Consider the following 27,668-nt stretch of genomic DNA (forward strand, 5'->3'; position numbering starts at 1 on the left):
GTATCTATATGAATCTCCAATGATGCAGCGTTTATTTATTTATCTTTTACCTAAGACGTAAGTCACAAAGATTAATGAAAGTTAATAACAAATAAGAATGAATACTGTATTAAAGATTACTAATAGAAATTTCAATAAAACAATTAATTTCTTCCTTTCAAAGATACTAAAAAAGATATGATATATAAATCAGCATAGGAAAAAAAGGCAAAATTTTTCGATCAATCGAACGTATTATTAGCGAATAAAATATACGTTGAAAATGTAATATTGATTTTTATAGTTGAACAAAAATATTTGCAAGAACAGATGGCCGTTCTTATCAAATTTTTATCAAATTCCTTTACCTTGCTAAATACTCCAAGTTTAATTAAACCATATCATCCTGAATACAACGTCTCCTTAAAATTTATATTAAACGTACTTAATTCGTAACGAAGATTGCCGGTAGTAACGCAAGGAAGCACTTGTCCGAGATCATTTCTAGCGATCTGCAAATAAATAATGTTACTTCCAGCCGGTTGCTTTTACGTCGAGGGCGTCTCTTACATCGTTGTTAAAGCCGTATCTTCGGAAGCGTAAATGTTGCAGCAAAGCGTTGATGCTTCAAAGTCGAGTTCGTAGCACGAAAAACGCTTTGCATTGCGATTACGGATTCCGAATCGGAAGTACCGAAGCCGGAGGCTAGACGGAAGGGATTATTCCAGCAGTCGCGTTTGCGTCACACGTGTAATTTCACGCCAGAGCTTTAAATTCACAGATTCAAACGACCTCTTACATCTGTTAAATAAAAAAGTTATTCAGTGATGGAGATGACACGTCGAAGAGGAAATGAAATTTTAATAATACGATGAAAAGAAGCACTCTCCTTGCTTGTACTCCAGAGTTTTATTCTTTGAAACTTCTTTAAAATTAAATATAGTTCAGGCGTCAAAGATCAAGCAATGAAAAACGCGAATATAATAATTTAGATGTTGTTAGAAATTATTAGAAATCACTAGAAATTCCTATAATATGAAGGCGCTAAGAATTCGAATGGTATAAGTCAGTCTACTGTTTGCATAAAAGAATATGTGTCCCACGTTTATTATTATAAAAATTCGGTATATTTTTCCAAATCTTAAAAAGGTATCGTGGAGGAGAATTAAATTATTTAATTATGGAACTAAAGGGGCGATACTTTTAAAAATTGAAATACGTGGAAAAATTCGAATTCTCAAAGTCTTGATTTTATAGAATTATATATGTTGGAATTTTTAATACAATTTTCAGTGTTTATAGTAATGAGATATGTATAATTTCATGTGCTAGACAAGATTAGCCACGTGGTAGCAACACAAGTACGCGAGTATGAGAGTATGGAAGCATGTGCGTGCACAGCGTCTCGAAAAATAAATGAATGCAACTGTTCCGTTGGTGGTGTGGCATGGAAGTTTGGCGAGGCAAAGAGAGTGCTGAGACGCGTGCAAATGTACATCGACGAAGATTCTGCAAAGCGTTTATTAAATAAATCTAAAACTATTTTAATATAAATTCTAAGCGTAATCTTAGCGTTCCTTTATTTTTATTTCTGCGATTAAGATCCACAATTGTCAACATATAGCTTTGTCAAAAATAATATCAATCAAAATATGATTCAACGGATCAGAATGCAAGTATATAGCTTCCTTTCAATTAAGCAGATTACATTAACTTCTTGCGCAGTTAATTTCATTTTCAACTTTTAACTGGTTCCAAAGTAAGCCCAGACAAGTACTATCGGATTACCTACATATAGAACAAACAAGTAATATAAATACAGAACAAACAGTTTCATGGCAACAAATTGTCTTTGCTCTTTCCCTCTCGTCACAAGACTATAAAACGCGGTAGATTCCGAAACAAAGTAGAAAGAAACCATCCGAATTACGCGGAAAACGATTTTCCACTGTGGAACGGAGCTTGAAACTAATTGATGAAAATCGTACAGTTCGATTATTCTGAAGAATAAATTTAAATCGTTGTGCACAGTGGTACTCTCGTTCGGTGGTCGAACGACAAAGAACAGTTATACAAACACGATAATCTGGAAGCGTTTCCAAGTTCCAATTTTTCCGGTTCGATCGATACGTGCGGAAGCGCGGCTGCTTCGATTTCTCATTTTATCGCGCCACTTGTACGAACATACCCACTCCTCTGTCGTTCTCCTCCGTTTTTACCTCACTGAACTGATTTACCGAATTTCGATCGCATTTCACGCAATTAGAGTCGCTGCTCGTTATCATCGTTATCATCAACATTTCTTACTTGGACATGGACAACGTATTTAGTGCTTTGGCACAGTGAATTATATCGTTGAAGTTTGTTCTTTCTTTCGAAATGCACGCTTTATATATGTTGCACGGTTTACGCAGTTTTTGACATGAATATTTTCTTCTTAAGAAAAAAAGAAAGATTTTCTATGAATTTTTATTGAAATTATAATTACAATCTCGAATAAGAAAATGAAACTATTTCAAGATCATGTGAAAAGGAAGATAGAATTCAGATGTATCTGGATTAAATAATATAAACTTTCCGACCTAATCCTGTTTTCCATAGTGGTTAAATTAAAAAACGTATTAAACCTGAAGTAAATAATAGCTATTGTTGTGATATGTCGATTCTATGTTAAATTGTAACGACTAAATATTTTAAATCGAACGAAGGGAAGCAAAAACAACACCAAAAGGAGAAACATAAAGCTACAGTGTTCTCAAATATTTCGAAATAGCGTGTTGCAATTTTTTTTTAAATGCTCAGCTCCACTCAACAGTCCGTCCTTATAAAATTTCGAAACTCTGTCAAAAATTTACTCGGAAAAAACGAGGCGAAGAAATATAGAAAATTAGCCTCATTCGCAGCGGACTAACGACTACACACACGCTGTTCCACTCTCTCGCCTGAAGTTCTCGCGAAACAGAAAAATCCGAATTCGGTCAGCCGGCGGAGGCCGAGTCGAAGAGAGAAAAACCGTTTGAAATTGAATAGCCGTATGTGGGCCGCATAACCATTCGTTCCTGTCGAAATACCTTTCAGAACGACGCGTCATTCCGTCGAGAGTCGTCCGTGAAATCCAACGACTAGCACCGGCGCGTTTCACAGCTCCAAGTAAGATTCTGTGAAGCACGGTGTGCGCCACGAAACCGTCGATCCCCCGTGGGACGCAGCCTCGATTTTACCACCGAACCAACGCCGCATCAAATATTAGACTGCGAATAGTTGCGATAAGTGGAATGGCTATTGTAGCTGCCAAACACCTGCTCCTTTTCTAAACGAAATTCAGGAATATTCCTTTTTTCTCTCTTTCTCTCTCTCTTTCAACAACCAAGAAGGTAGATTCACTTTTATGAGAAAGTTGTACGTTGCACAGTGATACAAAGTGGACCACAGTTTTGGCAAGATATATTAATTACGAAACGGAGAATACTTTGTTAATAGCAATAACGTTGTTCCTCAGAATTGCCATAACTACGTACGATGATATATTATAATCCGATTAAATCGATGTTCGAAAGTCAATATGCATATAGAACAGTTTTATTGTTTGATAAATTCCTTATTTTCAGATTCTTTGACCTTTGAACTATGAGATGGACCGTATTATCGCTTGTGATATTGATTTTACAAATTAATTATAATGACGTTTTTAGATAAATATCGAGACTTTTGACTTTTCTAAACCTTTGTTATTTTTAAATAGCAAATTTATGTGGTAGATATGATAAATGATATTATAATTAAATAATGGTACGCAAGGATATGAAATTTGGCAAAAATCTATGAAACAGCAACGAGCAAACAAATACGAAATCGTAGGAACTCGAGATGTTTAACTAAAAATCGTACCTGTGAACAGCTTTAAATAAACTTCGAATCGAATTAGAAGAAGGAAAAGAATGTCAAGTTTTCATGAGTTGAATTATTAACTCTTTATCGGAGGTGAACAAATACATTTTTAACGTTCGCTGGTGGGAAGAACCGAACGTCTTGCTTTCCACTCGAGCGAACCAGGAATATTGTATGCGTTATCGGGCACTGCATATTAGATTCGCGAAACGATTCCAACTAACTTATTCCCGATACGCCGCGTCGTGCGCTAAAAGACGTTCTTTGAAGCGATCGTACTCGAGGCAATATCTCGTATAGAAACGAGATGGAACGAAAATGTTCAGGAAAATTTTTACTCGTTTAATGGCTAACATGGAATAAGAGAGGGATAGAATCAGCTCTTGAGATCTCGAGGAAAATTTATTCATACGCCGATACTAACATTGAATTTACCAGCATTGAAATGTCGTCTTTAAGCGAAAGCTACTGCCAGATATTTTCTCTGTTTTTGGATATTGTTAGCCAACAGTACGTTCGAGATCCAGCGAAATGCTGGGAACTTATCGTAATGTATCTTTATCGCGTGGTACAGGTTGCTTTGAAATGGAGATGTAAATTTATTCTACGATTATGATACATTTTACCAGAAGATACAATAGTTTCTACAAATTGTACGTTCTAAAGAAAACGATAAATTTGGAATATTTATTTCCAATCTACTCGGGTCTAACGTAGCTGGCCTCTCTTCCCAAATAGAACAATCCTTTTTTTTAATGTTATATTTCGCTTGAACACTTCTATATGTATTTAAGACATTTAAAACGCCCAATTTCTATGAGATTACGAAAATGATATAACGAGATATTTACAAAAATGATTGACTACGGAAATATGAAATTTGCATTTACCTCCTGTAGACGTAACGAAATTGAAATTAATCAATTAAACTGCTAACCAAAATTAAGATTAAAAGCCATGCACATTGTGAAAATGTACAGTCCTTTACAATTACCTGTTCCTGTGCAGTTTCGTCTCAAAACGTTTCATAAAGTATTCGTAATTAGCTAGAGATTTTTATTTGGAGCAAGGATTATATCAGCGAAGTTATTCGATCATGACGAGAAAGAAGGCTACACGTTCCGACTGCATTAACTTCTTTTAATTATTTAATGTCGATAGCTACCATCCTTTGGAGGGTATCGACCTCTTACTTCGCGCTTCTTCCTAGCTTTTAATCTTTTCCTAAGGTATAAAATCGAGCGAAAGATGCCGGATCTACGACCGAACGATACAGATCCGGAAATGGATTTTTCCGACTGTATCCAGAAGCAGGATTTGTATTTCGAATTCAGTCACGTCTCTGTAAATTTTAATTCAACTTGATCCGATGCTGTTCATTTAAATTTTCTTAATTCAACTAACTTTAATTTAAACAACAAGATCATTTTCTGAACTACTCGTCGATCGATTTTCTTTGAAAATTCAAGAGATCGCGATGACCGAATTAAGATTGACAATATGGTTTAATTAGGATATTTATTCTATTAATGACGAGCAACATATCGCTGATAGAGATCACGAAAGCTTCCTAATAAGACAGCAAACCTGAATCAATGTTTTTAAAGAAACTGTTACAGTTTTTATAGTAATACTTATTATAAACATTATTAAACGTTCAAATTTTTAATACGTCATTTACTCTATGAATTTCTTCTGAAATTTTTCTACGATTCAATTTTCAAATCGCCTACAGCTAATTCGTTTAAAAGAATATTTTTCTTCGAACCCATACGACTTCCAGTTTTCGAGATATTCCAAAAAATACAGTTACAATCTTCGAAGTAGAGGATTGTTCTCACATTGAAAGATCGCCAATTGAAAAAGAAAGTATCACGTATTCTTCGAGTCTATAAATTTCATTAAACTCTGTACGTATATCGTACGTATTTGTTGCGTTCTTTTGTTGTTAAAGGATAATAAATATTCATCAAAACGTACGAAGTAAATTATGCTTCTTTGTATAATAAATGGCGATTATGTATTGTCTAAAAAAATGAACGTACTATAAAATTTACCACGAAAGTAGTACACTGATGAAATATGTATTTTAAAGAAATATTACTCAGCAATAGCGTCGTTTGAAAACTTTAGGAATTAAATATTTAACAAGTGTGTATAAGAGACGAATGGAAAGTGGAAAACAAACATTAAAGCCACCCAGATCCGAGTAGAAAAAATATTGGAATGCAGAAAGTAGCTGCATTACCACAGTGCATTCAATACATTATATTAAAATTCACTAAACTTTTCATTATAACCACCATAGAAGAATCCTATTTGCATAAGGTTTCTATTTAAAAAAAGTCTCGTTCGTGGTAATTTCAGTAACAACCTTCGTTGATAACATAACTTTTCGAAAATAAAAATATCTAAGAGAGAGTCGGTTTGTAATGGCAATAATAATACCACCATTGCAGTTTCATAATAACTTCACAAAATTAACAGCTACATTATGCATAATACAGCAGCAATCTACTTTAATATAACGATATATAAATATATATATAATAAAATAACATGCCACATTGTTCACATTTAATACGTTCTATTGTATTAAAACATACACTGTGTTACACTTTATAAATACATACACTGCGGACGTTTATGCATATTCACGTTTTTATGCGCGCACCAATGAAATAGAATCTGATGAAAAAAGCTTCGTTGGACAACTGCGAAAGATTATCGTAAATAAAGTTAAAGTTGTGACCGATGCAAACAATCTAAAAAAAAGACAAAAAGAAAAAAAAAGGAAAAAGGAAAAGAAGAAAGAAACTATTGTACTATTGTACTTTTACAAAAAAATCCATAGCCTGTTTCACCAAGCAACTCCCACCATCGAATGAGTAATAATAAATTGTATAAAAATCGTCAGAATCTCAAACAATTCCAAAGCACCACTCTCTACGTTTCGCAAGGTATTTCTAACAAATACATCAGCCTGATAACGAGTGGCAACGAATGGGTGGCAAACAGAGCCAGCCGGTTAACTATACGTCAAAATCGTTACGGATCTCGATACAACTAAAGCCAACAAAGCTGCTCTTCCATTTCATGCTGAATTTCGCAATTCCTTCGAAAAGGGGGAATGTGCCGGTAACGTGGTGCTCGCCAAGCACAGGTTAAATCAAGGGAAAGAAGCAAAGATCGGGGTATATTTTATCGGGCTGTCCGTCGCATTCCCCCTAAAGCGATTTAGATTACCTATTCCGGATTTCTGGCGGAGCCAGCATTACTTGAAGCTTTCTTGGTCTACCTGTACGCCCGACCGAAAGCAGATTACCGCTGAAAATGCTTTTTCGTCCCGACCGCGTCAACGGCGGCCAATAAAACTTGCAACCAGCTCCTACCACCAACAACAAAACGAGCGGCGACTAGAGGGAAAAGAAACGATGGAAAAAGGAGGAGCGAAAGGAGGTCAATGAAGGATGCAAGAACGTCGACAACGATGATTAGCGAGGTAGGACAAGTATTATGGCTCCGAAAGTTATTTAGCATGGCGTAGCGGACGACGAAGTCTCCTGTAAGCGATTACTACGTAAGGTTTGCAACTGCAAGTTTGAAGTTATCTTATAAAGTAAAGCTACGTAAAGTATCGGCGTATTATTTAATCCAAGAACATAAACATTCGTAGAATTCACGATTTTCTATGCATCTTTAGTTTTATGATACGATATGGTTTCAAAATGTAATTTGTCAAAATTTCAATAAAAGTTTTGGATTAGCTGCGAGAGGAATCCAAGCTGTGACGAATTTGGTCTACATACTAGTTCTTTTGAATTAAACATCCTCCGTAATATGGAACGCATTAAACGAGAGGATCAATTTTGGTAACGAGCGAAATTATTGATTCCTGAAACCAGACTAACGAGGTGAAATGTCACTTGAATAGCTTGGAATATTTAAATTTGACTTTACTTAAGAATTCGATTGAATCGTAGATTTATTTTTATAAAAAGACAGTATAGACGAAAATGTGCAAAAATGTTAATATGTAATTAATTATCCGTTTCTTTTACACGAGTAAGAATTTCAAGCATGCACAACTGAGAATTAGAAATACAAATTTCATCACAATGTACAACGCTTAATTTCGAAATAAATGATTTTATTCCGATATCTTAGCAGTAGATAGATACACGACATGAGAATTTCTAAGAAAATTCGCGTAAAGTGTGGAAACATTAAAACGAAAACAATAATTTCACTGCATACTGCAAAATATATAAATAAATATTGAGAAATATAATGGGATTACAAGGTTAAAAAAAAATAGGAGGAGCAATAAAAATTGTAGATCGAATTGGATAATAAAATCGAATTATAGCGTGGAAACATATGTATTCGTTTATATTCCTTGCACGCATCTATAGGTTTTATATTTCCCTTTTTATTATTTACGACGATAACCTACAATTTTAGAAAAAGTTCCTTTTCATACTTCTATTCCATCTTCAACGTACAGATTTTCATAAAATTATTGAGTTTTAATATCGAGTAATTGTATATTAAGTAATGAACAATTCATTTCACGCTGCGTACAGAAAACCTATGAATAATGTATTTTACATTTGTTTCTATAATTTAAGCGCCCAACGAAGTCAACCTACCCAAACGAATAACAATTTATCATAATAACGATATAAATTTGTTATCCTGTTTGAAGAGTTTGCGGCAAATAGGATTATTTATTTCGAACAATGCAGGTGAATATTTGTTACAATTGGCGCTGATAATTAAGCACGACCATAAATAACTCTGAATATTTCACAATCATCCCAATCTCATTTTATAGGATTTCCTTTTTTTCAATTTCAATTACTTATTTTTATCATTTTAACATTCTATCTAATACAACGATCGAAACGATATCGATCTATCCAAAAACCATCGTCCCTCAAATCAAAGTTCCATCGATCACGAAAACATGCCACGACAAGAATTTGATATTAAAAATTTTCATCAAAAACCTTTTGAAACTTCTCTATTTACCCTTCGCCCTTTACATTCGCGAATCGTCTGTCTTTCAAAATTTCGATATACCAACCTCCACTACATAAATCAGAATAATTCAAATAACCATCGACACTCGATAATCGAAAGTCCATTTCCAATTACTGTTGGCGCCGAATTCTACGGCCGGTTGTCGATGAAACTGAAAATTCTTTGCACATTGCGCGCAAACCACGGATTCCAGAGGCGAGGGAAACCAAAAGGGTCAGCGTAGCAAACATTTATCTGGGTCAGCCAAACTAGCAACTCGAACAAGGAAAGCCGCAGGGTTGCATCGAACGAAAATTCCACCGGTTCCTGACAAGACGAGAAAACCGTTCTGAAGAGGGGTCGCGCTCGTAAAACGGGGACATATCATCTTGCTATCCGTACGTTCGCTAAAACGATTTGCATTATCCTATTCCAACCTTTCCGTGGAATTTTTGTCGAGGACAATTTCTCCCGATCGTGTTCTACATTTACCAATGACGCATTAGCCGCTATAGGAATAAGATGAAGGCAAAAAGATTTATTATTCCGCTTTTATTATGAATAATACTTGTCACTCTCGACGTTTTGCGTACGGATATATTTTATTTTTTTATCCCTGACTCTGTGATATATGAAATTTTTCTCTTTTTCGTACTCGGCGATTTTTAAACTTTCTTTTTTTAGTTCCTTTTTTCAAGAGTATTGTGGCGTTAAGATGACAATGACGAAACTTTATGATTGATACGTGTCAGGATTATGCGTATGAAAATGTGGAACGAAGTTTCTAGTAAATATAGAGATATACGGTAGATTGTTATAAAACGTGTGAGGTACGAGAATATTTATAGACGTCAAAACGATGTGAAAAGTTTCTGTAGAAAAATGCCGTTTGAGGCTTATCTCTCAAAACAGAAGCGATAATATTTTATGTTGGAAATATACTGGTATCAGTGAATCAACCGATGAATCTTTCTGTCTATCTCACTCACTTCGTGTTTCCCATGCTAAGATCGACGAAACGAAATAAATGATACAAAATATGGATAGAATTTCGGGTATAAAAGAAAATTCTATAAAATATCCCTCGCGTATTATACGAAAAAAAATTTCTCCCTTTATATATTCATTTTTTACTTTGATTTCTTGTGTATATTTTCATATATCGATACCTTTTATTCTTTAAAAGAATATCGCAGCATCGAACAAGGAATTTGTCACTGTTTTCATGAAAACCTTCGGAAGCTTAAATTAGAAACCGTAACGTGATACGATGCAAATAACATCAAACGAGTATATTTTGACTTAATGAAATACTACTTGCTCCTTTCTGTTCAGAGAATATCTCGATTGATATAACTTTTCAAAATGAATTTGTTCGAAATGCTGCAACTTGCGAAGTTTCTTTTACCAGATTACAGCTTATAAAATAAAAATTCAGACGTTTCTGATAGGCGGTCTGTAGTTAAACGTTAAGTAACGTAAGCTAAGCTTTTGTAGTCACTTACGGCGGCTACGACGCAACGATATCATTTGTGAGTCAAATACGATTGCTCGTATCGATACTCGTACACCTCCGTTTTCCGCGCAAAGCACAAAGCTACTCGTAAACATTTAACATAAATTTCGTAACGTATCATTAAGGCATCCACGCGAACGTGAACGCCCAAGCTAGGCACTTGGGTAAGTTCGCCTCGATACGGCGGGAATTTCAGATCCAGGAAATATTTCTGAAGCATGCGCGAGCATTTATCACGCGAGCAAACCCTTCGAGACGATTGTGCCGCATTCTCCGCAGGAAATTTGATGGGAAGATACCGCGGAGAAGGTATACAAAAGGAAAACGCGGCTCAGTCTCGACGACCGTGCACTTCATGACCCACTGTACATTTTATTTACTGCTCTTTATCGTATCTCCATCTCGACCCCTATTTCTAGTTGTTTCCTTCTGTTTCCTGGTGATATCGCACCGTGCCACACAATTGAAATATAGAAAATCAAACGTGTATTCGGTGTCATAAAATTTGATGAAAATCATTCGGCAGCGAGCCAATTTGAAGAAATTCTATTCTTCTCGTTTTTCATTCTCGTTTGGTTTCAAGCGAAAGAAGGAATTTTAACGTTTTAAAAAAATCCTTAATGTAACGTTGAAACGAGAAATTATTTCTTACGTTTCTCAGACACGAGGAATTTTTTGACGAAAGAAAATCTTATTTTGATCGGAAACTTTTAAAAAGATGTAGAGAAATTAATTCGTTCTTTGCGGATTCGATTTTCGTTACGTATAACGAAACAATTTTTTAATTTTTAAATGTCAAATAAGACGTATTTCATGCCGTTTAAATTATTCTGCTCATGCCTCATTTTCTAAAATTTGCAAAAGATTTTTCTTTTACGAGGAAGTTCGAACAACCAGAAAGTCAATAAGCCGATAAACGACGACGTAAGTAAGAGAATTATTAATCGACAAGATGCAAATTTAAGAAAGTTCGATTTTTAACACTCGTTTAACAGGCAATGGGCGTGTAGCTTGTTCGATAAATTGAAAATCAATGTACTTCTTTCCCACAGAAAATAAATTCAATTGTTAAATCCTTTATCTCGTTAAAGATTAAAAGGAAGAAATTACCGTTGGACGAGAAAAAACGGTATTTCATTTTTTCCCACCAGTGATTTTCCATCGACGGTATAGTTGTCTAATTACAATCGGAAAACGGTCGCAACGATTCTATATTGGACCTCGATGCAATATCGGACATAAATGAACATTATAATTAGCGCATTGCGTCAAAAAATTAAATCTATCATTGTACGTGCAACGCACACATTGTTGGGAATGAGGTAATTGAAATAGGAAATCGCTGAGGGAGGAAGATTTAAATCTCTTGTTTAATTGAACTCATTTTGATCGCGGAGCAATTTTGAGCTCGCATTTATTTCGTAAATTGCCCCCGACATTGCGGTTATATTTTCGAATAAATCTGAGGAATCATCAATATCCATTCATTCGAGTTTCTCTAACTTTATATAATATTTTATATACCTGACGGGATTTTAAGAAGAAAAAAAAAAAAAAGAAAAAAAGAAGAAGGAGGAGAAAAAAATATCAATCGAATAAATTTTTATCAAATGAAATTAAATTTTCGAGAATAGAAGTGACTGATGTAAAAAGCTTCGGTAAATATCTATAAGTAAATCTTGCAAATTTTATGATACTATAATATAGATATATTATGTAATAAATTTGTAATAACGTAATAAGTAACGTAATGTATATAATGCGATATTATATAGTAAATATTGGATATTAAATCCATTTACGGCATCGAAACAATTCCGTTATTATTATTTTTCTGTAACGTTATATAAATACCTATTATCGTGTTCCAGATTGTAGAGTATTTATAAAAATATCGCGAATAAATGTTTGTCGATAATTTAAAAAAATTACATCGTAGTAGGTCTTTCTACTTGAAAGAAATTCTTCGTGGGAAGTGATTCGATTCTGTTTGAAAATAATTGTGGAATTCTCTCAATGATGTCGACACTGAATCTCGGCTTACAAGAAATGGCGACTGCGATTCATTAACTTGTTACAAAGCAGCGACGACCGTGGTAACGAAGTTTAGCTCATTTAATTTCCTCCCCCATAATTGCTTCTGCAGACATTGGTTCTCTTACTTTCGAATATCGGAGCTTACTTTCAAATTAATGTTATTTGTGCTCTCGTCGACTTATTCTACAACTTCTTAGGACAAATTAATTTAAACGGCAATGATGGTTTCTTAATTGCTAACTGTAGTTTTCTGTGTTACGTTAGCGAAGCTGCAAGTTAAACCGTAAACCGAAACGATGTCGAAGAACCTTTTACGCAGAAGTTCATTTTTCCATTTATAAATACAACGTCGAATAGCGTTGGATATCATAAAAAGAGTTAGGTGAACGTATGATATTTAAAATATAATTTACCATCTGTTGCGTGCTTTTGTGAAATTACACCGATTTTTTGGAAATTCTTTTGAAATAAATTTTGCAGAATGAATCTGTTTGAATTAATAATTGCAAAGACTACGCATTCTTCCAGCAAACCGACAGTGTATTACAAAAAAGCACAGTAGTTCGAGTAAAGGTTCTTGACTCCTTTTAACTTTCATCGATTCGGTTCTGTCATCAATCATGGACGTCACACGTATTCCCATACGTAAAAGTTATAAAAGCAAACATACGTCCTGACAACCCATTGTGTTCCTCGTTAAGCATAAAAATTGAGAAATATCACGTGAATGACGTTAATCAAGATAGTTGTAATAACTGCAGCTGGAAAGAAAGCACGAAACGCGGACGCAAGTTAACGCAGAGACGCGTAATTTCGCTGAGAATTAATCGAAATAAATCATGGAAAATTTATTCGTGCGATACAAGGGTGCAGGATCGTTCGTTATACCGTCTTTTCAGCATTGCGATTAATGTCTTTTGCTCGTACTATTAATATGCGTCTACGAATTCGTATGAATAGTCAAAATGTGAATCGGATTTTAATTAATGTTTTAAATTAACATTCGTACTTTTAACGTTAAAATAACACAACTTTCTTTCATAATATTTTCATCGCGTTATACAGTATCCTACTGTACTTAAATTCTACGTCGAAGTAATATTTTATAGTAATATATACAACAATAAAGCTATATTTTGTATAATATTTTTACTTGTGACTAAAAATTATACAATAAGGGATTATAGGAAATTTAGTATAATTATGTTAAAAGTATCGCACGTACAAAAGAATAGTCCGTATCATTTAGCATTCTTCAAATATCAGCGTAAAAAGATATGAAATTGTAAAAGTTGGAATATCATGAAAACTATGTAAACGAAAATGTATACTGTGTGATAAACAAAAAAAAAAAAAGAAAATAAAAAATATTTACGTTTCTACTTATTTGCAGATAAAACATTTATTCAAAATATATGAAGGTACTGCTTTGGGTTATCGGCTTATGTTTATTCGATTTTTTCGATTTAATCGATGTTTTGAAAAAGGATTTGTGTTTAAATATTGAAAGATCTGTTTACTATGCCAAAGTAATTACATGCACTGAACACTACGTATCTATAAATTTAACTTCGTAACTTTGATTTTAGTTTAAAAAAAAAAAAAAAAAAAAAAAACAAGTCCACGACCATGGAACAAATATAAAGCTTATTTTCGAAACTCTGTGCTACTTTATTTTTCATAAAATCATCTTTTACCTGTTATTGATGTAATAAATGAACGTTAATTTCGAACGATCGATTCTAATTACGTTAAGAAGAAAACCAAAGAAGAGCGAATTTCGATATCACAGAACTTGACAAAAATTGCAAAAATTTGCTCTATACTCGCATAACCCTCGTATACAAGTAAACAATTCATTCGTTAGACGAGTTGCGCAAGATTGGCGTGTTGGAAATCAATCAGAAATCTTTACCAATACTCGATACTGATTTATCTCTTACCGTGTATACTTTTCTCATACAAGTATGATTCTTCTTTGGTATTTATCGTAACTTCGTTAACTCTACGATTCAATTCATCGCATAAATAGCATATATATAAAAGTGCATTACATACAATATCCAACTCACCATAAAAGCGGTGCGAACCAAAGCGCATCTTGGATGTAAGTCTAAGCCACTTTCTGCACCCTTCCATCAAAACTAATTTCCAATATTCGTTGCCCGACTCGGCACGAGTCAACGCGCCGTCACTCTACGTTTCGCGTGGAGAAGCTTCCGGGAACGTGGTCCATGAGCGTGAAGGATCAGGTCGCAGTTCGCGTGCTGATCGAAAAATAATGCTGTTTCGCGACAACGGTATTACCCTACCGGTGGTCTTCGCCGTGATGCGATTACAAAGTTGCCAGGCGTCGTTCGTAGTTTACATCGAACATTATTAATATGCATGAGCGAATCTTACGAGCCGTGTCTCGTGTAACCACCACGGAGATTTACGCGGACGTGGAATGTGTCGCGAGTCTCGTAGACACGCGGACGTTTCCACCGCGTTGAAGAACAAATTTTCCCGCGTTTTCATGATTTTCCTTCGTTTCGTAGGAATATCGGAATTCCCTGGATGGAGTCGTGGTTGGAATTCCAACGTGCCCCATAGTGATAAATAATACTGCTGGCAACCTCTCAGTGTTTTATGTATTCGAATGCCGATGGCCGACGGCCATTTGTAAGCGCCGCCGCGAGACGTTCGCCGGTATAGAACCAACTTCCAAGTTTACTCGATCGATCGGCTCTTGATTAATTTTTCGAATTACTACGGCTACGTTGAGCCAGCCCGTTCTTTATTCACATTAGACGGATCGATCCTGCGGTGGATTATTTACGAGGATTATTTACGCGTCTTTCGTTTATCAAAAATCGCTATTGCGATCGTTAACGCTACGACTATCGATTAGTTTTAATCTACGCGTTAAAAAATTAAGAAAATACGACAGACTATGTTTGTTGAAAAATTCATTAATTTAAAATATTAAAAGTAAAAAGATAGAAGTAAGAAATGAAACTAAGCGTACATTATTGTATTATGCATTGCTAGTTATATACAACATCGAGTTAGAAATTCGGGATTTAAAAATACCTGCTTGAACTGCGGTAAAAAAATTGCAAAAAGTATTCGCTTTAGCCCGATTCCTCCGAAGAATCTCACAAAACTTTGTTCTTGTCGAAAATCTTTAACTTCGTTGTAACGTCTGCGAGCGTAACAAGACCATGAAGCAACGCATTAACGATTACGTAGGTGATGCAACTTTAACTGGATCGTACATGGTCGAATTGCGCGATGCGCCTCGTATCAGGCTAAAACGGTAGAGATCGGATTAGGAATCAAGCGGAGCGGAGAAGCTGCACCTCTATAATTCGATTAAGACACGAATTTCCGGAATTTTTCAGTGAAAAATATTAACAACGCACAGCGATGGATCGCTCGAGTACCACGAGAAATAAACCTCGTAATACGTGGACATTACTGAAAATAATAAATTTGGTTGGGGTCTATGGAAACGTTCATCTGTTTAAGTAAATCTAGTTTAGATTATTTGTCAAATTTGTTTCTTACGTAAGTTTTAAGAGTAACCATCTTCTTTTCGAATAGATTTTTCTTTCTTATCGTTGATACAAAATGAAAGTTACACGATGAACGGAACAATACCAGTTCTACGTAAAGTACAAATTAATTAAAAATATTCAATATGTTCATTTAATACCGTTTTACATGCCATATATTATAATTCCAGTACATCACTCGGTATGATTAATTAGTTAACGAGTTATTAACAATAATAGAAAACTACAAACAGAAATGAAATTATAAACGAAATGGCGGTGATTTATTTATTTTAATGAAGAGATATCGAATTTCATAAACATGCATATATAATTAACATTGAAATTAATATTTATAAAATTGAAATGCTTTATTATATTTCATATCATACCCAGCAGCCGTCTTGATACTTTTACCACTCTATTATCTGTATTAGAGAATCGATCTTCGAACGCACTTTACTTCACAGAGCTATTCAAACGATTTAAAAGCAAAGATTCCCGCAAAGAGTCGAAGATATTGCTCTTAAAATTTCAAATTTCCTCTAAATATATTTTAATTAATTTTTCCTACCTGTATCACAATGTAAGAAATATACATTTTTCTCAATTATACACGTACTTATTAATAAAATTAATAACGACACTCGCATATAATTGATACTCTGAATCGGCAAATGTCACCACATCGATAAACATCGTTCAATAATCGCTAATAAACCAATGAAATCGACCTACCGTAAAAAATGCGCGAGAATTCAGCGCAGGGCACGTGGCCGTCACGAAAAGGAAGTTTCTACTCACATGTTTGGTGGCGGTGTAGCCGGTGATCTGTTGAAGCTTGCTGCTGACCATCTTCGTCCCCGGTTTCGTCGGTTTCTCGCTCTTGTGCCATATACCGATCACACCCGTGATTATCAACGCCACCAGCGTAATGATACCGATCAACAACGACAGAGTCACGATTTTGCTACGGGGCGATATTACCATTGCCATTTTTCCTCGTCTTTCGGACTATCTCCCCTTCCTTTTGGTATCTTACTTGTTCACCAACACTTTGCCAACACCGAATCGGTTAATCCGAATATCTCAACGAACAATTTCCAACCAGTCTAACCAGATGGAAAACGATCAATCAATTAATAACTTCGATTAACATCAATATATCATTTATGTATACATATATATCTAGGTATATGAATATATATCTCTCTCTTTGTTTCTTCTTTTAGGGGAGTAGGAGCGGGGACTAACTAGAATATTCCTCTCTCACACGGCCATACATCAGTGCCGACAACGATTTTCAACTAAGGCTGCCGCTGTTATTATAACTTTATCACGTCCTCGTACTCGAATATCGACGACGTGTCAGCCGAGTCCTCGTGGACCCTCCTTAAAGTCATCTGGCAGAATGTGACTCGTTCTCCTGGCTCGATTTTCCAAGATCGATCGTACGATCTTTCACAGCCTCGCCTCTAACCACCACCATCAATGCTTCGAGGTTTTCTCTCGGACCGCTGTTTCAGATTTCTTTCTCTTTCTTTCAGAGATCCTGTTCGCCCTTCGATTCGATGTTCCTTCGATTCAGCTTCCGCTCCAAGAATTCTCTTTGGAAACCTCGCTCGAAGAGGACGAAGAAGAGGACTCCGTTTACCTCGTTGCGTTTGGTCGGTCCTATGTTTAGCAGGAACTCGCCAGTCCTCCGTCCACGTCTCGCACTTCCCGAGCTTGACTCAACTTTCCCCAACGTACTATCTCGATCGCTTGTCACACGTCCGGTTTCGCTTTCGGAAATTTCGCGACGAATTACGGAAATTTCTTCGGGATATATCGCTCACCGCGGATACCACGATTCCACTACGGCCCAACCCTCCACGGAGTTGGAAGAGGTCAACAAGTTTAACACGCTTTCGAGAACTTGGTCGACGAGGGACTCGCTCCTCTTCGAATTCCTTAACGTCGTCCTTCGTGACCCCGCTCCTTCGTAATTTCGTCGAGCACTCTACTTCGTACGATACACCCGGTATACACTCACGACGGTCGATGGTTACGCATTAAAGCGATCCTCTTCGCATCTGTCAATCTATCCGATAATCTTGCGATGACTCTTTTCCGTAACTTTCGTGTACGTTTCAGTTTCTGATCGTTCTTCTAATCTCTCGTCACGAGGAAGATTCTTAATACTGATCCGAGTGTAACAATTAAAACTTCTTTTTCTTACGGTTCTTTGCGACTTCGAGTCGTTAAACTAGCTTCGCCCAACCTTCCTCCGAGGAAACGCTTCTATGCGCGTGCACGATACCCAGACGCGTTAGACATTTTTTCAATTCCATAAATTTCCCTCCCGTGACGAGAAAGCTTTACGAAGAAACAGGTTTCCCGGCGCACGAAACTCCAACAACCTTCTTATAGACTCAATAAACAAAACCCTATCCCTCCACATTGGTTTTCCTCTGTCCCGGAGCAACCTCTCTCGGAAACAGCCGTGTTCTCCGAGCACTCGAGGCTCGAGCGATCACAAGAGCAGACACAGAGTTTCCCGTTCCGAGTATCAACGTGCTCTTTTTTTTTTTTCTTTTGCCTTTTCTATCCTACGTCGAATTCGTACTCATTTCGACGCGAAGGAAGAAACGTTCGATGGCGTTCTACGGTGGCTCCTAGCGAAACACGATGCACACTTGCGCGGATCAACAAGTTTAACGGTCGCGAGGGGTCAACAACAACGAGTTCCGATAAATTCGTCTGAATAATCAACAATAAACTTCTCCGGGGAATTGTTTCAGCAACGAGATACACCGGAGAATATCTTCTATATTACACGGTTGGCCTCGGTCTTTCGAGGATTCGTTTAACGAGACCTCCGGAAACGAGAAGTCTCGGAAGACTCTCTTCAACGATCTTCGATCCCTCGTTCGTGTTCCCACTCCTCGTTGTCCTCGTTTCACCGTGGCCTTTCAGATCTGCCTCTCTTGGACTGCACCGCCGTCGATTCAGGCGGCCTCTAATCGCCGTGGAAAGTCACTTTCCTAGATGTTATGAAAACAACCAGACGTCACGAATTTTCCGACCGTAGAGTTAATAGGGATTCGAGAGATCTTTCGATGCAGCTTCAAAGACACGTCTCGGTGGATTGTTGCGAGAGAATAGGACCGTTCGATGAATCGAGAGCTACGTGAGCGAAGGATTTACGACATTTAGAGAAGTTTTGTCAGCGTGGAAAATTGTGGTCGGATTGGTGGATGTTTGCGGTGAATGTTTGACACAGAATTAATGCTTGCAGCGGTAAATATTCGAGACGCGAACATTTCCTATAGAGTATGATTTGCAATGATTATCATTATCGATCGTCATTGTACACAATGTTTTGTACACGATGCAAAATACCAATTTGATATTATGTATACAGTTGGGGATAAAAGAAGGTTATAAAACTGACATTCGAGGATTTTGGTATCAGAAACTTTTGTACTAGATATTTTTTAATATGTTGGCAACGATACATCGTTCTTTATATCGCTCAGTTTTGAAACTTTCTATGGTCATTAAGTTACTCGTTTGATTTTCCACTTTGTAAAAGTTATGTAAACGCAGGAAGGATGTTAATTGTAAACAAATTCTAGAGATTTTTAATTGAAAGTTAGACTATCCCTAACTTTAATAAACGTAACGAAGTTAATTTTCAATTTGTGTATCGAAAGTTCGACGGCTACTACGGCCGGAATATAATGAGACGATATAATTTGGTAAATTGCTTGTTCTTTACAGAAGTTGGCCATCGACGTAAACTGTCCTAGAATGAGAATTTAATTGCTCGAAGAATCGCTATTCTCTTTACTAATTAATCAACATTGTGGTCTTAGCGAATAAAATTGATAACTTGCCAAGTGCATTCGCTAATAGGGATATACTTCGAGGCGTTAATGAAGATAAATCTTCTTTAAAGAAAGTTTTTTAATAACCCTTCCATTTTTTATCTACTTACAGAAAACTATATCTTCCATTTGTAAAAGTTATATTTCCGACTAATTACATCTTCCTTTTCAGACATGCCATGGTCTTTGAATTTTTACTGGCCAATCTCGTTGTTATTTCAATAGATAAAGAGACTCGATATTTCTGTGTAAAGGAAAACTTTAGCATAAAGTCGAAGCTTTATAATTCTTTCGCTTTTGCTCTCGATTTTACAAATATTCTAGACAAATTGATATATTTTCCATCTGAAAATGGTAGAAAAAAATTCAAGTTCCTTGTATACGTATTTATAAGTTTCTACGATCGCAAATAAATCTCTACATCCTTCGCTTCTTCGTCTACGAAAGGGTATGTAAAACTTCTGGGCACAATTTTCCAATATTCCACCTGAAAGTTTCCTTCGTTCGAATGTCCTTAACTTCGAAAGTATTAGATTGATCCGAGAATTGTATAGGTCATATAACGTGGTTTTACAAATCATATAATTTGGCTCTATAAATCCCAGGTAGCTGAAATATACGTACGTTATAACTATCGAAATATAAGATGTAACAAGACGTTATAATGTTGCTAGAAATATTAGTTTGTCGTCGAGAATTCGATCCGTAAATCCGTGGACAAACTGCATCTTATTGGACGAGATTCGGTTATAAAAATCTGCGATAGTAGCAGCTTTCACAGTCTTTTGGTAAATCTTCGCAAAACTTTTTCACAAAAATAAATACGATATTGAAAACTTTGATTGTAAAGAGAAGATATTTTATAGAGGAATATAAAGGAAGAATTCCTTATTCTTTATCGTTAATAATAAAATATTTATAAGATACCTATAAGATCATAAGATAAAAAGAAAAAAAATATTTTCTATCAGAACGTTTAGCTGCAAGAATATTTTAATAACAGAATCAATTTGTCTTTTGAACGATTCTCACGAACAATTCTCTGAGATATCTCCAAGATCGAAAAACAAAAATCGTCTTCTTAAATCGATTTTTTTACGATTAACAGTTCGCTTCGTCAAATCGAAGGAAACGCCATTCGGTTAGTAGAACATCCCTTGCGCGCTGAAAATTGCAGGGCGCGAAACACCGCGAACTAAACGCGAATTAGCGGCATGGAATCACGGCGGGACGTGTTGGATCTTAAACACTGGGATCAATTTTCCCGGGTGTTATCGCGGTCACACGGTAACAGCATTTTCATTCGACGAACCTCGTCCGTTAGCAGGGAACGCTATTTTCATTTTACACGGTAAAATGCACGGGCGAACGCGGTCGCGAATGTTAATGCGGCCGGTATCGAAGGACGTAATGAAAATGAGGAACGCATTAGGCTATTTGGACCAGGTTGAATTTCGACCACGCTGATTCGTCCCTGCGTCGTGCATTCGTGAGAATTGGGTGTAAATAATGTATAAAGTGTACGTTAATTTAATCGTTAAATAATTTGTTAAATAATCGTAGATAAACAGTGGAAGAATATTTGAGGCATTCGGAGAAAAACCTCGAAATTATTGTTATTTGGGGATATGTATTTTAGATGCACACTGTATGCCATTTTACATGTAATATAATAAAATTATGGGTAGAAGCATCCGCAATGATTTTAATTCGGAATAATCAATTTTCAGAGTTTGTATATCTATACTGATTTTATGGGAATGTTTAATTGATCTTTCTTTTAGAAATAAACTAAATAATAATAAAATAAATAATAAAATAAAATGTTGTTCAATTTCTATATTGATAATAACAACTTTTTAATCGAATTTTGTGTTACTTCATTGCGGGTAAATTTAATTTCAGGGGTCATATTATCTTATCACTAAATATACATAGTGATCAATAGGATTATTACCATTCTTTTAGCAAATTCAGCATTGTGAAACATTTTTCCATATTCGTTACCATTTCTCATGTTCACTGGTAGAAGAAAAGTAACACGAAACGCATCGTGTCTAAATACGATCGATACTCAGATTTAATACTTTATGTTGTAAAAATATTTCGATAGCTTCCAACATTATCCATAAAACTCTTGATCTGTTCGAAATTATATTTCCTATGATATCTATCTTCGATTAAATCAATTGTAGATGCCTGTATCGAATTTAAATAACAGGACAAGAGCATCCTATTAAATTACATTAAATTCCATTGTACTTGATGATACTTATTAAATATCATTTAATTTTCCGTCTTAATTCAACGTTCTTCTTTTATTACCCGGAATGTGTAGGTTAGCATAATTCAGACATTATCACGTTCATAAAAAACTATATTCATTTTTCATTATATCTTACGTTTTCCATATGTAATTTTGTTGAATTAAATAACAATTATTATTACTAATATTTGCAGTACTTACAAAAATTTAAGCTTCGACACGTACATACCTCACGTAAACAAAATCCCATCGAAAAAGTCTAAATCATGTCCCGCTTTTAACATTCTATTCTATTCTATTCTATTCTCAACAATAAGCGGACAATTCCTGCACACAGATGCTCTCGTAAGTCCGCAAATTACTACGGATCACGACCTGAAAATGTGAAACGGGAGTGTCGTCAAAGCAGAAGCTGAATCAAAGAGGAGCACGAAGGTGATTCGTTTACCGCGGTCATATCGGTTCACCGTCATTCAACATTGGAAAGCCACCGGAAGGCTGGCTGGATAGCGCGTGACGCTTCTTCTCACAGTTTCAGAATAGTCGTGATTCACGGAACGAATATTATTAATTCAAACTATTATATAATCGCCTGCAATTCAGTGCCCAAGTTCTCATCGTTGTTGATTCGATATTCGAGAATATACATAATTTAGAGATATTTAAATTAGTATTCGAATTATACTAACAAATGTTACGTAGAAGAAGAAGAAGAATCATTAGACTAGGATGTTCGTTGCAAATTCATATTTTGACGAATATAGTGAAAAAATACAACTTGGTTAAAAAGTTGTTTCGCCTAATAAATACTGTAAAGAATATTCAGATATTAAGTGTATTTTCTAGTCAAGTAATTGAATTATAAAATCCTCATTTATTTTATGAATATAAATAAAGGTCTTTAAAGTGTCGTTATACTTATATCCAACAGTGGCTAATATTTGAAAATTAGGAATAAATTATTTTTATTTTGTTATTTTGTCTTACAGAGTCTTATCACCTTTTCGCAAAAACTTTTTTAATTATGATTATCTAAATAATCGTATATTGAATATAGAAATCGTATGTTGAATATAAAATTTGTAGGTATACGTTACAGACGATTCTAACCCTAAGACGAGCGATTAATGCATTGGATCGCGGAATTTTGTGTTAAAATTCGGATATTTTCGACAGTTTCTATAAAAAGGAATTCAAACAGAGATTTTGCGCTGAAATTCGAGGAAAAATTCCACGGAAATTTGGTCGTATCAGGTGTAATTCACTTTGGAACCGTTATGCCGCAAATAATGAAGAGAGGGAAAATTGTCACGTTCGTGCATTTTTTCCCCCAATTTTGCTCACGATAATTGAGTTTCTGTTGCAATGTTTTAGATCGAAAAATGTGTTCGCGCCTCTATTCTGTCGAAGTTTCGACGCGTAGGTTGCAGCATTCTATTTCTATCTTTTGAAACTTTCAGCATCGATTTATAGAGATGCTAAGTAAATCTTAGAAAAGAGTTTTTAGAATACGTCTGAAAAGATATTTCCGAATAAAGTAAGAAAAAAATTGTGATTAGGTAAAGAGAAGATGTTGGCAGTTAGTAGTTTTAAACAGTAGATTAAATATTATAATTTCGTAATTTAAGACTTGACAGATCGAGTATTGCGATTTCGTAACTTCAGAATATATAGAAATGTTATTATTTCTGTTTACTTTAACGCAGTATGAAATATTACTTTTTAAATCTGAGTACTCGTTTTTACATTTATCGACACATCGTGCGATTTCGCGGTAAAAGCGATATCTCGTTTTATAAAACATAAATTGAAAGTTAAGAGGTACGTGATGATCGTCGATCACGAAATCGTATTAAAAGCACAAACAACGCAGCGCCACTTAAAGTAATCGATATCGTTTCAATATTACTTGAAATGCGCGCTGTACGAACAGAAAAAGAACATTTACACGCAATAAGTTTCTTCCAATATTACGGACTCCGATTCTAACATTATCTTTTCCTCTCTTCAAGAAAAAGAATATATTGCACAGACGTATAAAACTCCGGAGATGAAAGTTTCGTCGAGTTATGTATTTTATGAGCTGGTTTCAAGCCAATTATTTCGAACTTCCACATATTAAACTACTGAATGTGTATATGAAGATTCATTTCCTTTTTACACGCAGTGAGTCGCGAATGTACTTGTGCATTTATCGTAGAAAAATTGTATGAATATCTTATGCGTTATACAAAACATTTTAAAATCCCATGAATCACAAGTATCATGATGACGCTGATAAAGTTTGAAACAAATCTAAAGATGTATATGGAAATTAAAAAATACAATAGAGGCACCCTTATCCGAGTATGAAACCTATTTTGTATTATATTTTAAATTATATTTTCCAATAACGGATGCCTTCTTTCGTTTCAAATATGTGCTGTGCTTCATTACACGCATTCTTTCCTTCGTTCGATCGAGTGAATTTTGATTATAAAAATTTATTACGGAACTAATAGCGTTGTAATTATCGAAACAAAATACGGCATAATTAAAACAGTGATGTAGATGTGAAAAGCCACAATCACAGACACCAAAAGACAAAAACATCAAACACGTTGAGAATTATCTGAAGCACGTAGATTCCTCAGATGGTAACAGTAGGATAATCTTAAACATACCGATGTAATGAAATGGTTTCGTTGGGACAAAAACGATAATAATGAAGATTCTATGCAAATGGAAACAGCAATCGAAAGTGGTAATGGAATGGCGTCTTCTCGTATCGAAGCATTCGTGGCGTTCGGAAAGGAGTTTCGATGGTTCGAAGTATAAAAGGAACGTTGTTGAAAGATTACGTGATTTAGCGGTAAAGAAAATATGAGATTCATAAATATTCGAAGAATCTGCCAATTAATCTTAACCTGTATTCGACTAAAAGAAATTTCATATCAGAAAAGTGATCGTTGTATTATCTGAAAATTCCACAATCCGAACAATTTTGTCTCTCTATTTGTTGGGATAACGGGGGCTCCGTTGTTCTCTCAAAGAGACACAAATTCCTGGCATATGTGACCGCACTATCGATACGCATTGGAAAGGGCAAAAGTCATAAGAGATAGTTTCTACGTGGCCGCATTTTCAAGCGTCGAGAGTGCCTTATCATTATATTTCTATTTGTTCGGAAGCTTTTGAAACCCGGACACGGTTGCACGTTCCACGTAACCAGTGGAAGGTTGGTGGCCGGCGAGAGGAGACTTGAAAAATTCAAAGCGCAAGTCGGTCGAAGAGGTATGCAAATGAACGTGTTCCGCCTGAAGCAGGGCGGACCACGAGCGTGACCATCGCCACGACGACAACTTCCTCTATTTTTCTATCTCTTCCGGTAAACACCGTTCGTAGCGGATGCTTTTTCCTCCGTTGCTCTTCCGGCAATTTGTTCACGCGCGTCTCCGCGCTATCGCCTAACAATATCTCCTTGCTTTACTTCAATTCCCCCTTCGCTTTTTTCCCAACCCCAACCCGGCGCGTTTCGCTCGTTTTTATTCTAGGTATATTTTAATAACGAAAAAAGCGGAGAACAAAGACGGACACAGAGGAGAAGAAAGAGGGCGAAAAGCGGAAGATAAACGAGTTTCCACGGTTTCCATGAGCTTTTTGCGCTTCGACTGCTTTTAATTCACAAAAGTAAACAGCCAGAAGTTCATACGATTTCGCTCGTTAATTCGATCCCCCTGCCCTCCAGCTGGCCCTTTTCCTCTCCACGGCTCGCCAACTTTCCACTCTTCTTTTCTTTTTTTTTTCTTCCCACTCTCAGTCGCCCATCGTCCGGCTTTTTCTCCTAGAATATCCTCAGGTAGCTCGTTTTCAGCCGAGTGAAAGGCCGGCGAGAGTTCATAGAAGGCGAATCACAGGCGAAACAAAACGCGGGGTGAAACCCCGTCCCTTCATTACACGAGAGACTCTCCTTTTTTCATTCTTTCTCTTTCTTACTCTCCTTGCGTTTATCTTTTACCTCATCCTGTTCTCGTCATTCAAACGCAAGGCATGCACCCGCGCTTGCTCTCGTCTCCTTCTGGAGTAGCATCGGGTCCTCCTTTTCTCGTGCTCCTTTCTCCTTTTTACTGCTCCATTTCTTTTCTCATCCCCTTCTGCTCTCGTCTCCATTCCTTACTTTTAACCGCTCGCGCATCCTCCATCGCGAACGTGAGCCACATATATTTCCCTGCTCTGCTCCGTTTCGAACGTCGATATCCTCTTGTTTCGGCCATCGATAATTTCTCGGCGTTTCCCTCGGGAGAAAAATGCACTCGGCTCGGCTTCCTCCACCGATCCTCGTACGTACGTGCGAGATCGTAGATATCACGTCGACAGTCGCTCCACTTTTCAAAACCGGACATTATCTTCCCAGACAATCACGTGGATGCAAAACTCGATTTATATGGATTTTACGTATTCTTCGAATTATTTTATTAGAGTTCGTCGGTTGATTCCTTTTTACGTTACACTGTGTCTCGTAAGTGTAAGATACACTAAAATTATAATGTTTGTTCGGTGCTAAGATCCTTCGCGGTTTATTGCACGAAACGAAATTTTATACACCGAGTCGAAACTACAGAGAAAGAATAGCAACACACCCGAACCGGCTGGCAGCGGAAACGAACAACACAACAAACATTGTAAGAAGACTGAAAAGGAAACACCCAACAGATCTCATAAAAGATATAACCTAGCAGACACGAAAAAGATATTTTTATTTTTATTTTTTTTTCCTAATCACTAAGATATAATACTTTACCAAATGTCCTGGACAAATTGTAAAAAACAAAATAAACTAGAAAAAAACATTTCCTTGTTGTAGTAAATAATGTTTGTTGGTACACCCTTTCGAGTCTAGGGTCTCGAACAATTTGCGATCCTCTCGAGGCTATGTTCTCGAACAATGTTATTTATCGCCAAATTATTGCGCAAAAAGGTCTTGTTAATCTTAATGTTAAAATTGCATTTGCATCTCGGTTAGAATTGTTTATTATTTTCGTTTGCCGCTAGTTTATATACTTCTTTAAAAATATACAAGTTTACATAAGTATCTGATGTAACAAACGCATTGGAAATTTAAAGTGATTTTACGTTGTACGAGCGACTATGCTCACAGTATGGTTACCGAAAATAAATTAGTAATTTCGTATTTAATTACTGATGAATCCGCAAAATTACCAAAATTATATACTAAACATGTGGTATCGTATTATATCGTGTATGTTAATATTGTATATTATTTTCGCGACATTTTCAGTCGTTTATTGTCAATGTAACATTAAATTAGATTAAACAATTCATTTCAGAATGATCATTTCCGTATATAATTGTGCATCTCACATTAAACATTCCAAATAGTAATCGCATCAAATAATACAATAATTCATAGAAAAGTTATTTCTTTTAAGACACATAGAGTTAATCCAAAAGATTTATAAACCAAACAACGTGCTGTATTATTTAAAAGTTGTGATATATTTTTGAAATATTTTATTCAAACAATCTTGAACCCTGATATACACTGG

The 27,668-nt window shown here is 35.8% G+C and overlaps 1 protein-coding gene and 1 long non-coding RNA gene across 9 annotated transcripts in view; both read right to left on the reverse strand.

Moving 5' to 3' along the window:
• Positions 1-27,668, reverse strand: part of LOC132906645 (collagen alpha-1(XVIII) chain) — a 348,851-nt gene that overhangs the window by 143,735 nt on the left and 177,448 nt on the right. Inside the window, exon 1 of one of the 8 annotated variants that reach the window (XM_060959005.1) lies at positions 16,789-17,845. The exons of the other annotated variants lie outside the window; for them this stretch is intronic. Within the exon in view, the coding sequence (XP_060814988.1) occupies positions 16,789-16,980 (192 nt within the window). The 5' untranslated portion in view covers positions 16,981-17,845. Of the gene's footprint in view, positions 1-16,788; positions 17,846-27,668 lie in introns of those variants that run through there. 8 annotated transcript variants of the gene reach the window in all.
• The window catches only part of LOC132906648 (uncharacterized), a 35,910-nt gene continuing 26,558 nt past the window's right edge, over positions 18,317-27,668 (reverse strand). The window contains exon 2 of the long non-coding RNA XR_009658020.1: positions 18,317-19,010. This is a non-coding gene — a long non-coding RNA (uncharacterized LOC132906648). The remainder of the gene's footprint in view (positions 19,011-27,668) is intronic.

The sequence above is a fragment of the Bombus pascuorum genome, chromosome 5 (genome assembly GCF_905332965.1).
Source record: "Bombus pascuorum chromosome 5, iyBomPasc1.1, whole genome shotgun sequence".
Classification (NCBI taxonomy): domain Eukaryota; kingdom Metazoa; phylum Arthropoda; class Insecta; order Hymenoptera; family Apidae; genus Bombus; species Bombus pascuorum.